We start from the raw sequence: 13,379 nt of genomic DNA, 5'->3' as shown, positions 1-13,379 counted from the left end.
ATTACTTCGTTCCTGATAGTTATTTACCGAATCGGTGGATAGGAGCATACTCTGGATCGGAATCGTGGGGAGTACTGCTTGATCGTTTCTACCAACTTAAAGTCCCAATTAGAATTCCTTTTATGCAGAAATTTCCTGTTGGATAACTTACATAATCTCTATTACTAATCCTTTGTGTACCTTGGTGTTCCTAACCATCCACTCATTTTTGCCCAATCCCCCATTATAATAATACATGTCTGGTAATAAATAATAAAAACCCCATCCAGTTGATCTTTTGAACCCGCTTCAAGACATGATGACTAATCAACCAATCTTGGGGTAAGCAGCCTCTACTGTTTATGTTTACTTTCACTTAACTCTTGTACATAGGAAATGAGACTCAATCTTTTTACTGCGAATTTAAAAGCTGTTTTTCTCACTCATATAACTATCTGGTTTAATTCATCAACCCAAATGTTGAATAAAAAATATGAAAATATGTATTCAACGCATTTAACTTATTTCCTATAAAGCAAGGAAATAGGGAAAGTTTTTGTCTCAACGAATCACACGTAGAGATATTGATAACACACATAGAGTTAATGGTATTTCATAACTAATTGATTGAGCAGCAGCTCGCAGACCACCTAAAAAGGAATATTTATTATTTGATCCATATCCTGACATAAGAAGTCCAACAGGAGCAATACTTGAAATAGCAATCCATAAAAAAACACCAATACTGAGATCGGCTAGAACAAGGCGATAGCTTCAACGTTCAACAATGAGAAAAGCAAGACTGGATAACCAAGCTGACATTCGCATTGACCGCGGAAAACAAGGTATCTTAAGAGAAAAGAGCACGGCTGAAGTTCAGTTCACCAGGTTCTACCACTACGGCGATTAGCCTCTACATCTTGTTCTTTCTGAGACAGGATCAAAGAAAATCTCTTCCTCAACAATGAATTGAGCGTCAGTTGGCTTAGTTAAGGCCGATGCGAAAGATCCACTATTTGCTGTTGACCTCCCCTATCTCCCCCGAGGGGTCAGGCCGGAAAGAGATAGCTCGACGGCACCCAACAAGAACTTCAGCACCTGGATCATCCCCGAACTGACAAGGAACTGACAAGGTAGAAACTACAGGTTTCGAATTGTTTGAAATTGGTGTGGCGATCTGCCGGGGGGAAGCAAGAAGCAAGGGGTACTTGAAAAGCAGACTCCCGCCTTCCTTGAAATGAATTCGATGGACGTTTTCGTGCTTTCAAACCTGCTTGGCCAGATCTTGTGTCAAAACAAGATCTTCCTCCTTCGTCAAGCTATAAAAGCGCCGATGTTGTCGACACTTATTGGTTTTGGGCTTTGACAAGACTTCTTCGCCACGTACGTGGCGAAGAATTTCAATTCATTGGCGAGGAAGATTCTTGAATCGGATTCTACGTCTAAATAATAGAATTCTACGTTTAGTACCTGCAAGAGAAGGTGTTAACAAACTTCAGGTTCCAAGTGCATCCAGCAGGAATCGAACCTACGATCAAAAAAGGCTTTCACCATTCAGCCATGGATGCAAGAGACTCAGTGAGTGAACTAGGTTTTTTCTCAAGCTTCTATTTCTTCCGTTAAAGGAGATTCGAGAAAAGATGGAATCGGAAGACGTGTTTCCAGAACGAACAATATACGGGTTGAGAAGGGGGAGTTAGCAAAGTTAGACAAGATTGGAATGGGCATAGGAACATGTATTGATGTACCAGATTGGCTAATGCTCCCAGGTTGATGCGATGTATTCCACCAGTTGACTGAAGACTTGATTATTGGTATATCGATCGGTCCAGCACGGATTGAAATAGGAGCCGGTTCGACAGGAAGCTTTTGAAAACACAGTGCACCCAAGTAAATAAGGAACGAGATGAATACAGAGGTTAAACGAGCATCCCACACCCAAAAGGTGCCCCACATAGGTCTTCCCCGAAACCCCCCAGTAACTAAGGTAAACAACGTAGAAAAAGCACCCATTTCTGTACCGGTTCCGGAAGAGCGAAGAAAAAAGGGATGTTTTGTTAATAGGAACAAGAAAGTGTTTATAGCCGTAACGATATAAACAAGAATACTCATCCGAGCCGCAGGAACATGTACATACGGAATACGAGAATTTCCACCTTGTTGAAGATCTAGTGGTGCTACCCGAAGACTTAAATGAATAGCCATCGCTGTTAAGAACAACTGAGATCCAATGAGAATTTGCGTGTAGCTTCGGGTCTTTGACATCAAAAAAGAAGGTTGTAATAACGAAACGGACATGTGAGAATTTGGTCCTAGCTAGTGGAACAAGAAAGACATGGATCTATATTCAATATGCAATCAAAGGATTGACCCACCCAAAAATCGAAGAATTCCCCTTGCTTTGTTTTCGCTCCGCTCGTGCGCGGCATTCCTTGCTCGCGGAGCGGCATACCGAAAAAAGAAAGGTTTTGGTATTACTTCTCGAGCTCCCCAGCCCAGCGTTAAAAAAAGAGATTTAAATTTCGAATCTCTCTTAAAACCCTATTATAGGGAACGCTTTGCCGAGTTCCATTCCGCTCGATTTGAGCCCCATACACCATAAGGGTCCGCTCCGAAAGCGCGACCACCCTAGTAGGATGATTAAAGAGTATCCCATGTAGCTCGTGTTGATTCGCTAAAATACGAACCGGGCAATAGCCATCGCCCACCAAAGCTGCCTCTATCCTTTGTTCGAGCAGCATTTGCTGCTCGAGGATGCTCAGGAATTCGCGGAGGTGCCCCGCGTCGTGTTTACCAATGAAATAAACACTTAAGCGACGGCTTAGTTCCCCCCTCCGATCGGTTTCCGACATTAAGGGCCTGTCTAACCATGGAACTTCTGGCTGGATCCACGCAGGGGGGCGGGGGGTTGGGGAACGGCGGGGTCGTGGGGAGCGTCAGGATGGGGGTGCCACTCTAACGTGGGGGAAGTCCCCCTACAGTCGCAGGTGACGACTAGGGGGGTGGTGGCTATGAATAAAAACAAAAAAAGAAAAAAAGTTATAAAAAAACGAACTGACCCAAGCTTTCCTAAAGAACGGGCATCCAAAAGTTCCTTAGAAAGGGAGTCCCTCCTAAAATCTATGCAGATTTGTGTCAGAACTATAGCGGAAATAATAAATAAAGTTAGAATCTTTGATGCCGCCGCGCCATCATAGTGAAATGCAAATGGTTCCCCTGGAAAAATTTCTACAGGGCCTAGAAAAATAAATAGCCATTCTATAAAAATCATTTGCTTTGCTTCATTTCTTTGACTGCTCTGCTCCCCCCCCCCCCCAAAAAAAAAAAAAGAGACTTGTTCTTGCTCTCCTAACTAAGAAAGACAGGAAAATAGCCGATTGGGTTGGTCCAACCAAGAAAGGCATGGGAGTCAAGGGGCATTGCTTGGGCCAAGTTAAGTAAAGACCGGGCTTCTACCATGTCTCCCGAACAATCTCAGTACATATGGCGCAAGACGATTCCACATATCGAGGTCGGAATGGAATCGTCGAGGTATTTGTGTAAATAGGTATAATCCATGTAATCGCAGAGACTGTCAAAATGAAAATGAAAGAATTAACTATAAGTATACGAAAAAACAAGAACCCTTTTTTTGCAATTCCTATGATGCAATTGGAGCTTATCGGCAGAAAAGAATCCATTTAGATAGTCCTTTGTGGCTCCGATGGCGACTAGATCAACGCGTTATTGCTTCAAGAGGCAATATGGTGAGACGTCACAGAAATGAAAGAAAGAAACCTATTTTGACCAAATGGAGTGGTGAAGGCAGTTTTATATCAATCTTTTTTTCTGAGACGGATCTGCCAAAAACCTGACTTCATATCAAACTTAGAAAAAACCACTGCTTGACTTAATCTACTAATGATGTCTTTCTTATTAGGAATAGGATATCTAATCCATTTTAAGACCTTATTAAGGGGTTTGTAATTTATGACTAGTTGAGGAACACCTCTTTCTAGTTCAGAGCTTTTCTGAACATAAAAAGCTGGACACGACCATGGTGATTTACTTTTCCTATGATTTTCTTATGAAGAAGATCTGCAATTTCTTGTTTGCAGAATTCCATAATTTCTGGACTCATTTGAATTGCTCTTGCTTTAGTGGGGATGTGTTTATCTTTAAATCCTTTAATATAAGGTAGTTTTACTGAATGCTTTTTCCTATGCCAAAAGGCAGTTGAAATGGTAGAACAAACCTGGTCTTGGATTTCTTTCTCAAAATTTTTAATTTTTTGTTGGAGAATTGGGTCTGTTAATTGAGAATCAATTCTTTTGTAATTGACTTCTTCTTTTAGAAATTGTAATTGTTGGGTGTTACTGTGAAGTAAATTGATGAATTTAGAAACAGAGGATTCAATAACTGATTTTAATTCTTTTCTAGAGGGGTGACTTACAAATTTAAACTGGACCTCTTGTCCAAAAGGTCTAGTAATAAGCCCTTCACTATCAATGGTAAATGGATATAGGAGGTAAATAAATGGGACTCCTAAAATCAATTTGTCGGTCATGTTTTTTACTAGGACAAACGATATCTTAAAGCATACATTATTTTCACAAATATGAGCTTTGGACAATTTGTACTTGATATCCATTTTACTTCCATTTGTAGAACTTAATTGTTCAATAGTTTTTTCATAGTACCTAGTTGGTATTAGACCTTCGTGAATGCAATTAAGATCGGCACCTGTATCAATCAAAGCAATGACTTCAAGTCTGAAATCTTAATCAAAGCAAAAGTCTGAAATCTTAATCAAAGCAATGACTTCAAGTCTGAAATCTTTGTTGATGATAAGGGTAATTTTAGCATACCATTTTTGAAATGATATTTTATTTAGTGTTTGGAGATTGTGGGCAGGAGTCGATTGGGCGAGCGATCAGATCCTTCACGTTCAAACGAAGAGCTTTTCTCTTTAAAGGAGAAGGCATGATTTGTATTTATTTCTTTGATGTCATTCTCTCTCACAGGATTATAATTGGATAGCAACTGGTGATCCTATAATTTCAGCAAGTTAATGCCATAACGAATAATGATTCTATTGTTGTATCAAGAATGATTTTATTCATATATCACGAAATTTAAAAAGTTCATACTACTTAGCAGGAACCTCACACTTCGTTTGGCCGGCATTTTCTTGTTTTACTTGGAAGGCAGCCCAGCACAACCAAACAATTACGAAAATTACAAGAGTATCACTGCTTTATCTTCCAAATTCATTTTGCGAAAAGTGTCGGAAAGAAACAAGAGTTCCACGAAACGAAAATTAAAGCTTAAGTAATCTTGTCCATGTCATCCAGCACTCATAACCCATTACATATTCTTTTCATATTCGTGAACCATGTCGAAATAGAACATCTTCACGGAAATAAAAACAGAACCAAGAACAAGAACATCTTCACGGATTAGTGTTTGCAACAATATACAGAAGTTCAATTTAATTCTAATGTCCATAGGAAGTTCCTCTCATCATCCTCATAAAGTCCTCAACACTAACTTCTCCATCACCTGAACATTTCACAATCCAACAAATTCATCAAATTAAAGAAAAGCTGCAAGGGTGAGCAAAGCATGCAGGAGAAAATTTTAAAATATAGAAATAAACAGGTATCTTGCAATAAACAATAGCATATCCCTGGTGCCGTAGCAAATTTGGAAGACCCATATATAAGAATAGTTCTATAAGCAAGCACCAGGAGATAACCAATAGGGTGTTATGGGGAGAGTGAACCAAAACATAATAACATAATTAACATCAATTCCATGAACATAACTTCCCATGCATTGATCCCCTCTTGCCAGATTATTGCTGATGTAATCATAAAAAGCTAATTTTTCGGGAATTTTAGACCAAGCTTTTGATAAACTTTGATTTACGGGCTAATATATCTCTTGCTGGAAGTACCCCTGAACCCAATGATAACGAGTGGGCCCAAATAATTTGATGGGGGTAGTTGTTGAACAATACCACATAGTTCCGGCAAGTGGCAACAACAAAAGCTGCAAAAAAGACAGCAGTGATACTACTGGAAAGGACGGTTTCAATATTGCCCATACACAATCCTTTGTATAGACGTTAACGCGGGTGGACGCTAAGATGGAGTACACCCACTAATATGCCCAATGTCCCTCTGCTGCAATATGATGAGAGACAATTCCTCCCGGAACAAAAGGATCAAAACCTTCCACTCCCCATGCTGGATTTACAGGTTGTACTTTTCCAGCGTGTTAGTCCATAAGGATCGGATACCCATATTCCAGGACCATACAAGCCTGTCACATGAAATCCACCAAAACCAAAGCAAGCCAACCCAGAAAGAAATAAATGAATTCCAAAGATCTTGGGCAAATCCAAAGAAGGTTTTCCTGTACGCTCATCTCAAACTATTTCTAGATCCCTAAACACCCAATGCTAGATAGCTGCCAAGAAGCACAAGCCAGAAAACACAATACGTGCCCCAGCTACACCTTCATTACTCCAAATATCCGGATTGGTTTAGTCCCTCCTTCCTGTGCACAGGGAAAGATGGAGATCATCCCACAGGCAGAGTGGACCCCGATTGAATAAACAAATTAAACAAGGGTGAAGTTAACATTGAAAATAAATTGATTTGCACTATCAGTGGATTTGGTCATTGGAACTGGGGCAATTAATGGAAGCAAGGTTGAAAATAGTATTAGTGAAGGAAAGGAAAGACTGCTGTAACTTAAAATAATTCGGTCAAGTCCTTGTAATTGTCAAGTAATGTAACTATTTCCAATGTGAACCAGTAAACTTTTCCCAATGTTAATCACTAACACCTAATTATCTAAAACTTGAATCATAACATTTGTTTGCCTTAGAAATATCAGTGAGTTTACAAACAACTCCATCCTAAACATACCAAGCCCAAAATTAAGCACATGTTACAAAAGCTTAATTAATAAGGGGAGTTTTCAGCCCTTCTAATCTCTTAAAACACGGAAACACAATACTCATCGGTTCCGACACTTCTGGTTGGACATGCACCCAAAAAAAACATATACAATTGAGTCAATTTCTTTAAATTATTACTTCAAAACAAGTGAAATGCCTATACTAAGCACTGCATGACATAAAGAAATTATTTTACTCTATTAAAATATAAATATTACATAATATCAGAATTAGCAGTGATCCAAAAGTCCTTTTGTTTGGAAATTTGATATATTTGACGCTTGGATACACACTCACACCCACAATAAATACCGAGTCCAGGTAACATATGTCCGGTGCTTTTGGTTGTTAGTTGTTTCATGACAAATGCCCAGTTCATTTTTTAACTCGTGAAAAAAAAAAAAAAAAGAGTCAATAGTGAGACATATTGGGTGGAAAAAAGAATAGAAAGTACCATATGTGGTTCCTGAAAAGAAAATATATTTGCTCCTGAGAAGGGTACTCTTAAATAATTATTTAATTTATGTTGGAGAATATTATAGGCGTGATTTGAGCCTATGATAGATTATTGATTGGAGTGTATTATGGGATTGATTTTAAAAATCCTCCATCAATGTATTTTCCATATTTATCACTTGTATTCTTTCACCTATAAATAAAGGTCCTGATTGTAAACAATATTAAGAGAGAATATAATAAAAGTGATGTAGCTCCTTTGAGCTTTGTGTGTCTATCCTTGTGTTCTTCATGTTTAATTTCTCTCTTCAATTTTTATGTCTTTCAATAATTTAAAAAATGTTTCTATAGACTGTTTACAGGTGTGTGAATCAATTTTAGTACTCAATACAGCATCTTATTCTGATATGTTGGTAACTCTTGCTGAAAGTAATCAGTTTGCATAAGCATAAACTTAGCTTCATAATTCATACAATCAGAAAGAAAAAAAAAAAAAAAAAGAAAAGATTTATAATGGCACATATAATTGATTTATGAAATTTCAGAAACAAACAAATACAAGCATGCTATGTCATGTAATTGAAGCCAGCTATGTTACCAGGACTAGCGTACATGTGCAGGGTGCAGTACATATCCAAGCATCGGATGTATCAAATCCTCAAATAGAAGGATACAGAGATAACGAATAAATAGTCATATTGTTTAATTATTTTATTTTATTTTCTGGGGTAAAATAACGTTCTAAAAATAGGCATTTAACTCATTTGAAGCAATAATTTAATAAAATTTAATTATTAGGTAGGCTTTAATAGTAAATATCCAATGAAATGTCGGACACATATCTCATACTATTGTCTGAGTGTTGTGTCTCCAACACAAGTATTTCACATACTTTTGAAGAGTCCATGTAACATAGCGCACCAGGACCTAAATCAGAACAATATGAAGAGTACTGCAACTAAAATATGAAGAGAGTAAACTTACGATCACGGTCTGCTGCCTCAATCATCTCTTTAATTTCCCAGTCTTCAAAGTGCTCACCCAATTCCTTTGAAATACGCTTAATGTCTGCAGCAGATATCATTCCCTGTATCCAAATAATATAAAAATCAGTTATCAGCACAAAGAAACAAATAAGGTGAACATATGCAGAAATTCACATTGTTATCTTGGTCAATAATTTGAAATGCTTTCATAAGCTCTTCTTTGGTATCCCTTTCTCCAATCTTGGCTGTCATCATGTGCACAAATTCATCAAAATCAATTGCACCACTGCCATCCTTGTCTACATCAGCAATCATTTGATTTATTTGCTGCAATGAAATAATGAAGTGAGATGTTAGAAATGAAGTCGTGTTTGACCTATTAGAATTTGGAATAGCAAGTGAAGATTCATGAACCCCCCACCCCCAAACCCCCCCCCCCCCCCCCCCCCCCCCCCCCCCCCCCCCCTCCCTTTCTTCAAAAAAAAAAAAACTGTCAATCTCTTTTCCCTGAATCTACTTTTTTGGTGGTAAATGGAACTTTATTAAGACAAGCAAAAGATCTTAGAGGTGTTGTCATCAGTAGGAAGAACATGACTCAAAAGAGACCAGAAAACATAAAAGGGAAAACAAGAGCAACAAAATACTGAAACAAATAGAACAGAGAACAAGCCGTGAATTGTAGGAAATTGGAAAAAACAAGAAACAAGAAAAGTAGCTCTTTGCTAACCATCTCTTGGTCTCCAGAAAAGAAATACAAAGGCAAAGGACTTTGAGCCAAAAACATCTGATATAAGACCCCAATTTATCACTTAGCTAAGTCACACCCTATATCGCACGTTTATAGTAGTCCCAGTTTCATAACTTCCAACAGAACCATGTTACATGCCCAGAATATGTGCATCGAATGTGAATATCTGTCGAAGCATAGGACTTGACCAATCACCATAGCCAAAGACATTGGACCAGGGTGTGATATGCATATTTCCTTAGCATTATTCTCTCATGTTTTTATAAGACAATGATATTCAACATACGACATCTTACTCATTTTGAAGTAATAATAAAACAAATATAACACATATAGTACTACTGTACTAGAATCATAAAAAGGGTTACTAGTTGCATATCCAACCAGACCTATCAAACACGTATCTTATATTCACTTCATACGTCATCAGTCCATGTACATAGAGATCAAACACAGCTCCTCACAAATTAACAAGGATACAAAATGCAACCAAGTGATCACTGCAAACCCTTCCAACAGTTAATGCATTATTTTATATTGACAATATCCATTTTTTTCCCTTACTCATTAGTTTAAGGCAATTAACTAATGTCGGATTCTAAAACTTGACTAAACAATTTTAACTGTTCAAAGCACTTATCAGAATCTATATTCTTCAGGTAAACCAATTGACGAAGACCACTTCCAAAATCAATCCAAATTTGGTGAATTATTAAAGCCCTGATAGTCAAATCATTTCTCATTGGCGAGCCACAACTGTACCTTGTTAATTAGACTTGCAAAATTTTGTTAAATAGAATCAACTCAACTCCAGTAAGGCCATAGTTCAACTACGGACCCAAAATTTATGTGTGTGTGTGTGTGTGTGTGTGTGAAAACAGTTCATTTATTTAAAGTGTTTCAGAGAAGGAAAAAAAAAGGAAGAACATCTAATCCAAGAGATATCTACTATTTTATATTGAACTTTAAGAGATTAATAAAAGGAAAAAAAAAAATCAGAATGATTTATTTTGTAAAACCAAAATAGTTGCATTCATTAGAGCTACTGCATGCTAAGAAAAAATCGAGACTAAAAGCCTAAAAAGTTCCTCAAACAGAGAATAATGTGAAAATCTGGTGCAACTGAAATCAAATTAATCAAAAAAAGAACAAAGGACTCCAATTAGATGCACTATGAATATCAAGAGAGAAAGAGGGAAGTCCAAAACTATTTGGGAATTCTATCTTTCTTTTCACGTCAATAAATAAAGATTGCTTCCCTAAAACCAAAAAATAATAATAAATAAATAAATGGAGGCAAAACAACTCTCTTTTCAATCTTCTGTAGCATACCATGCACAAACAAAAATAGAACCTGAAGTCCAAGAAGAGGATGTATTAGGGTTTCAATTTTACCTCTTCTGTCATTTCAAAACCCAGAGCCCTGCAACCAAATTATATTAGTTGTAACATTAGCACAACCTATCAACCTAAAGTTAATAGTGTTTTTGACAAAAGACTCATAAGTCATACCTCATTGCAATGTTTAGCTCCTTGGCATCAATAGTTCCTATGTGACATAAGTCAAACAAATAAATAAAAATAAAAATAAAAAATCCCCAAAACAAATGAAGCAATAGAAAGCACAAATCATTTATTGCACATTTAAATGAGAGAATATTTCAATACCTGAGCCATCCGTGTCAAACAGATCAAATGCTTCTTTTATCTCTTGCCGCTTCTGTTGAGTTAACCCATGATGACGTCCTCTAGGCTTAATATCTTTCCTCGATTGGCCTCTATAGAGGCTTGCCTGATGAGTATGTCATCCAATAAAAGGCTTCAGGAAACCAGTATACAATAATATAAACTTGAAAAAGTACAATATACTACCGAATATGTTGGCCTACGAATAGGGGAAGCATCAGAAATAGCTTTGCAACTGCTGCTGCATTTGACACTTTGCACAAATGTCATAATAAAGCATTCACGGAGTCATCTAAGGTTTTGTCACAGTAAAATTTGCCAAACACGATAAGATTGTCACAGTCCAAGGCTCCCCGCAAGGTCGCCTTTTTTGCTTGGACCTCTGTCCTGGGTAAGATTTTAACCCAGGATAATCTAAGGAGGAGGAATCAGGTGGTGGTCAATCACTGTTACATGTGTTTGTGTAATGAGGAGTCCATTGATCACCTCCTTTTACATTGCAGCATGGCCAAAGATTGTTGGGATTTGATGCTTCGATTATTTGGGGTCCATTGGGCCATGCCTTATTCCTCTAGAGGGTTGATTGAGGCTTGGAGAGGCGTCTCTGTTGGGGCCGGCATTAAGGACGTTTGGAGGGCTACGCCGCTTTGTATCTGGTGGTGTATTTGGCTTGAGATATTTTGACGGAAAAAAGAAGCTTGTTTCTATGCTTAAGTTCTCTGTTATTTCTACTATTTTTTGTTGGGTTTTAGGGAGAGATTATAGATCTATGGAGGAAATTATTGTTTTCTTGGCCTCTCTGAAGGTCTAAGGCGCCCTTTGGCCCTTTTGTTTCTTTGGGCTTCGCTGCCCTTTTGAGCGTCTTTAATAAAATCTTATAAAAAAAATTTGCCAAACACGATGAGGAATCCATTACCTCATGCAGCCCCCTTGTGCAATTTCTCAGTTTGACCATTCTTTGCTTAATAATATAAGATAATAAATAAATAAATAAAAGCCAGTGTACTGGTTGAAACTTGATGTATGTGAAAAAACAGTTGAGCTTAAGATCTAAGTAACTCCAATGGCAACATCATTTTACAAATACTTACTATCGAGTAAATCGGACCATTGATAGTTCATTTCTTAATTGTACTTTACTAGTACAACTGGCAAGGAATCAGTTGCAGTATTCCCTTGGTTTCTAATAACACATTTCCTTGCCCCAAAAAAAAAAACACACGCACACACGCATCTTAACCCAATCAATAACTGCTGAATCTTATGGTATTTTGGACCATGATATTAGTTCATACACATTCATAAGCTGTTCGCCAGACCTCTAGTGAGTTACAGACGGAGTTCAGAAACTCCACCGGGGATAAGAGTCTACAGGTTGTACAAGGCAGTAGAGATAGGAGCTCCTATCTTTAGAGAAGGCTTCCAAGACAGAATTGCACTACTCCATCTGGAAGGGCTTAAAGTCGGGGGAAAATAAAAGAACTTTTCTTTAAATGTAAGGGCATGGGCATAAGAGATTAAAAAATGAACAGAAAAGGTCCCTTCCCGGTCGACTGGACTCTATTTAAAAGGGATTGATAAGTCAAAAGTAATTCAGAGATTGTAGTAACCATTGATCTAAGTTCACACTCGAGACTGAACATATTCTTCAAGCTTATTAAAAGTAAATGAAAAATGGTTCAATAAACAAATTAATTTTGCCACCAATTCTCATGAAACATAAGCTACCTACAAATACATGAACATATCCAGTATAACATCAATGCCAACAGTCATAACTATTTAAAGGTAACATCTTGCAACTTATTGCTATTCCAACGAAAGAGCCCAGCATCACCCAACTATATCCCATAGCACCAGTAGATCTTATATTCTTCATCTCCCAATTTGGTCCTAAAAAACTAGGTCACGATTGATCGACCTAAATCAAACTGGATTAATCAAAATACACAGCTTCTTCATTTAGAGAACCTTAATTCATCACCCAACAACCTAATTTTGCAATTAGGTTAATTTACATAAAATTTGATAATTTGCAATTAGGTTAATTTACATAAAATTTGAAAAGAAGTATGATGCCCAAAGTTTATCGACCCATAATTAGCCAGAATTTATACAAAAATCAACATGCTCACATACATATGCCATCAAACGCGTGCAAATGAATCTTTAAATCCTTATCTTGAGAAAGCAGTCCATCAATATAAATAAATAAATATATATATATATATATATATATATATATATATATATATATAAACACATGATACCAAAATCACAAGATTTGAAGAAACTCACCATGGTGTTGGACGATCTTCGTTCCACGAAAAAAAAAAAAAAAAGTCTCTTTGTAGTCAGTATATACGCGGTCGATACGATTTCGCCTGAGAGAAAAATAGTATGGGAAACTACCGTATGACTTTATCGCCCCATTAAAGGTCGTTTGAATGTAAAGCACTCATACTGGTTCTGGGTCTGAGCCATATTAGTCAACTATGGGCCGACTTTGAATTTGGGCCAGCTTGGAAACAGCACATGCACTTCAAATTATCGATACCGTCCAATATCCAGCCCA

General features: G+C 37.3%; 2 protein-coding genes across 2 annotated transcripts; both read right to left on the bottom strand.

Annotated features, from left to right (window-relative positions):
- Nucleotides 1-1,578: 1,578 nt before the first annotated feature.
- Nucleotides 1,579-2,325, bottom strand: LOC132285062 (putative cytochrome c biosynthesis ccmC-like mitochondrial protein). Its single transcript, XM_059787229.1, has one exon. It carries the CDS (start codon nucleotides 2,275-2,277, stop codon nucleotides 1,579-1,581), a length of 699 nt encoding a protein of 232 aa, XP_059643212.1. The 5' UTR covers nucleotides 2,278-2,325.
- A 2,937-nt stretch (nucleotides 2,326-5,262) lies between these two features.
- LOC132282729 (caltractin) lies at nucleotides 5,263-13,249 on the bottom strand. The gene is made up of 7 exons (XM_059784491.1): nucleotides 13,103-13,249; nucleotides 10,787-10,910; nucleotides 10,631-10,667; nucleotides 10,514-10,541; nucleotides 8,545-8,697; nucleotides 8,369-8,471; nucleotides 5,263-5,520 (listed from the first exon to the last, which is right to left on the bottom strand). The coding sequence occupies exons 1-7, from the start codon at nucleotides 13,103-13,105 to the stop codon at nucleotides 5,456-5,458; spliced, it is 513 nt and encodes a 170-aa protein (XP_059640474.1). The 5' UTR covers nucleotides 13,106-13,249; the 3' UTR covers nucleotides 5,263-5,455.
- Between the last annotated feature and the right edge of the window lie 130 nt (nucleotides 13,250-13,379).

This window comes from Cornus florida, unplaced genomic scaffold (genome assembly GCF_030987335.1).
Source record: "Cornus florida cultivar Cherokee Brave unplaced genomic scaffold, ASM3098733v1 CherokeeBrave_3.0.0_Hap2_Chr11, whole genome shotgun sequence".
NCBI classification, from domain to species: Eukaryota; Viridiplantae; Streptophyta; class Magnoliopsida; order Cornales; family Cornaceae; genus Cornus; species Cornus florida.
Note: the sequence above shows the minus strand (reverse complement) of the source record. Positions and strands in the feature narration are given on the sequence as shown.

Coding starts and splice junctions, on each gene's coding strand:
- LOC132285062 (XM_059787229.1), bottom strand. CDS start 2,277: ATGTCCGTTTCGTTATTACAACCTTCTTTTTTGATGTCAAAGACCCGA.
- LOC132282729 (XM_059784491.1), bottom strand. Junction 10,542..10,630: donor GAGCTAAACATTGCAATGAG/GTATGACTTATG, acceptor ATTTGGTTGCAG/GGCTCTGGGTTTTGAAATGA. Junction 5,521..8,368: donor TGAGGCAGCAGACCGTGATC/GTAAGTTTACTC, acceptor TGAAATGTTCAG/GTGATGGAGAAGTTAGTGTT.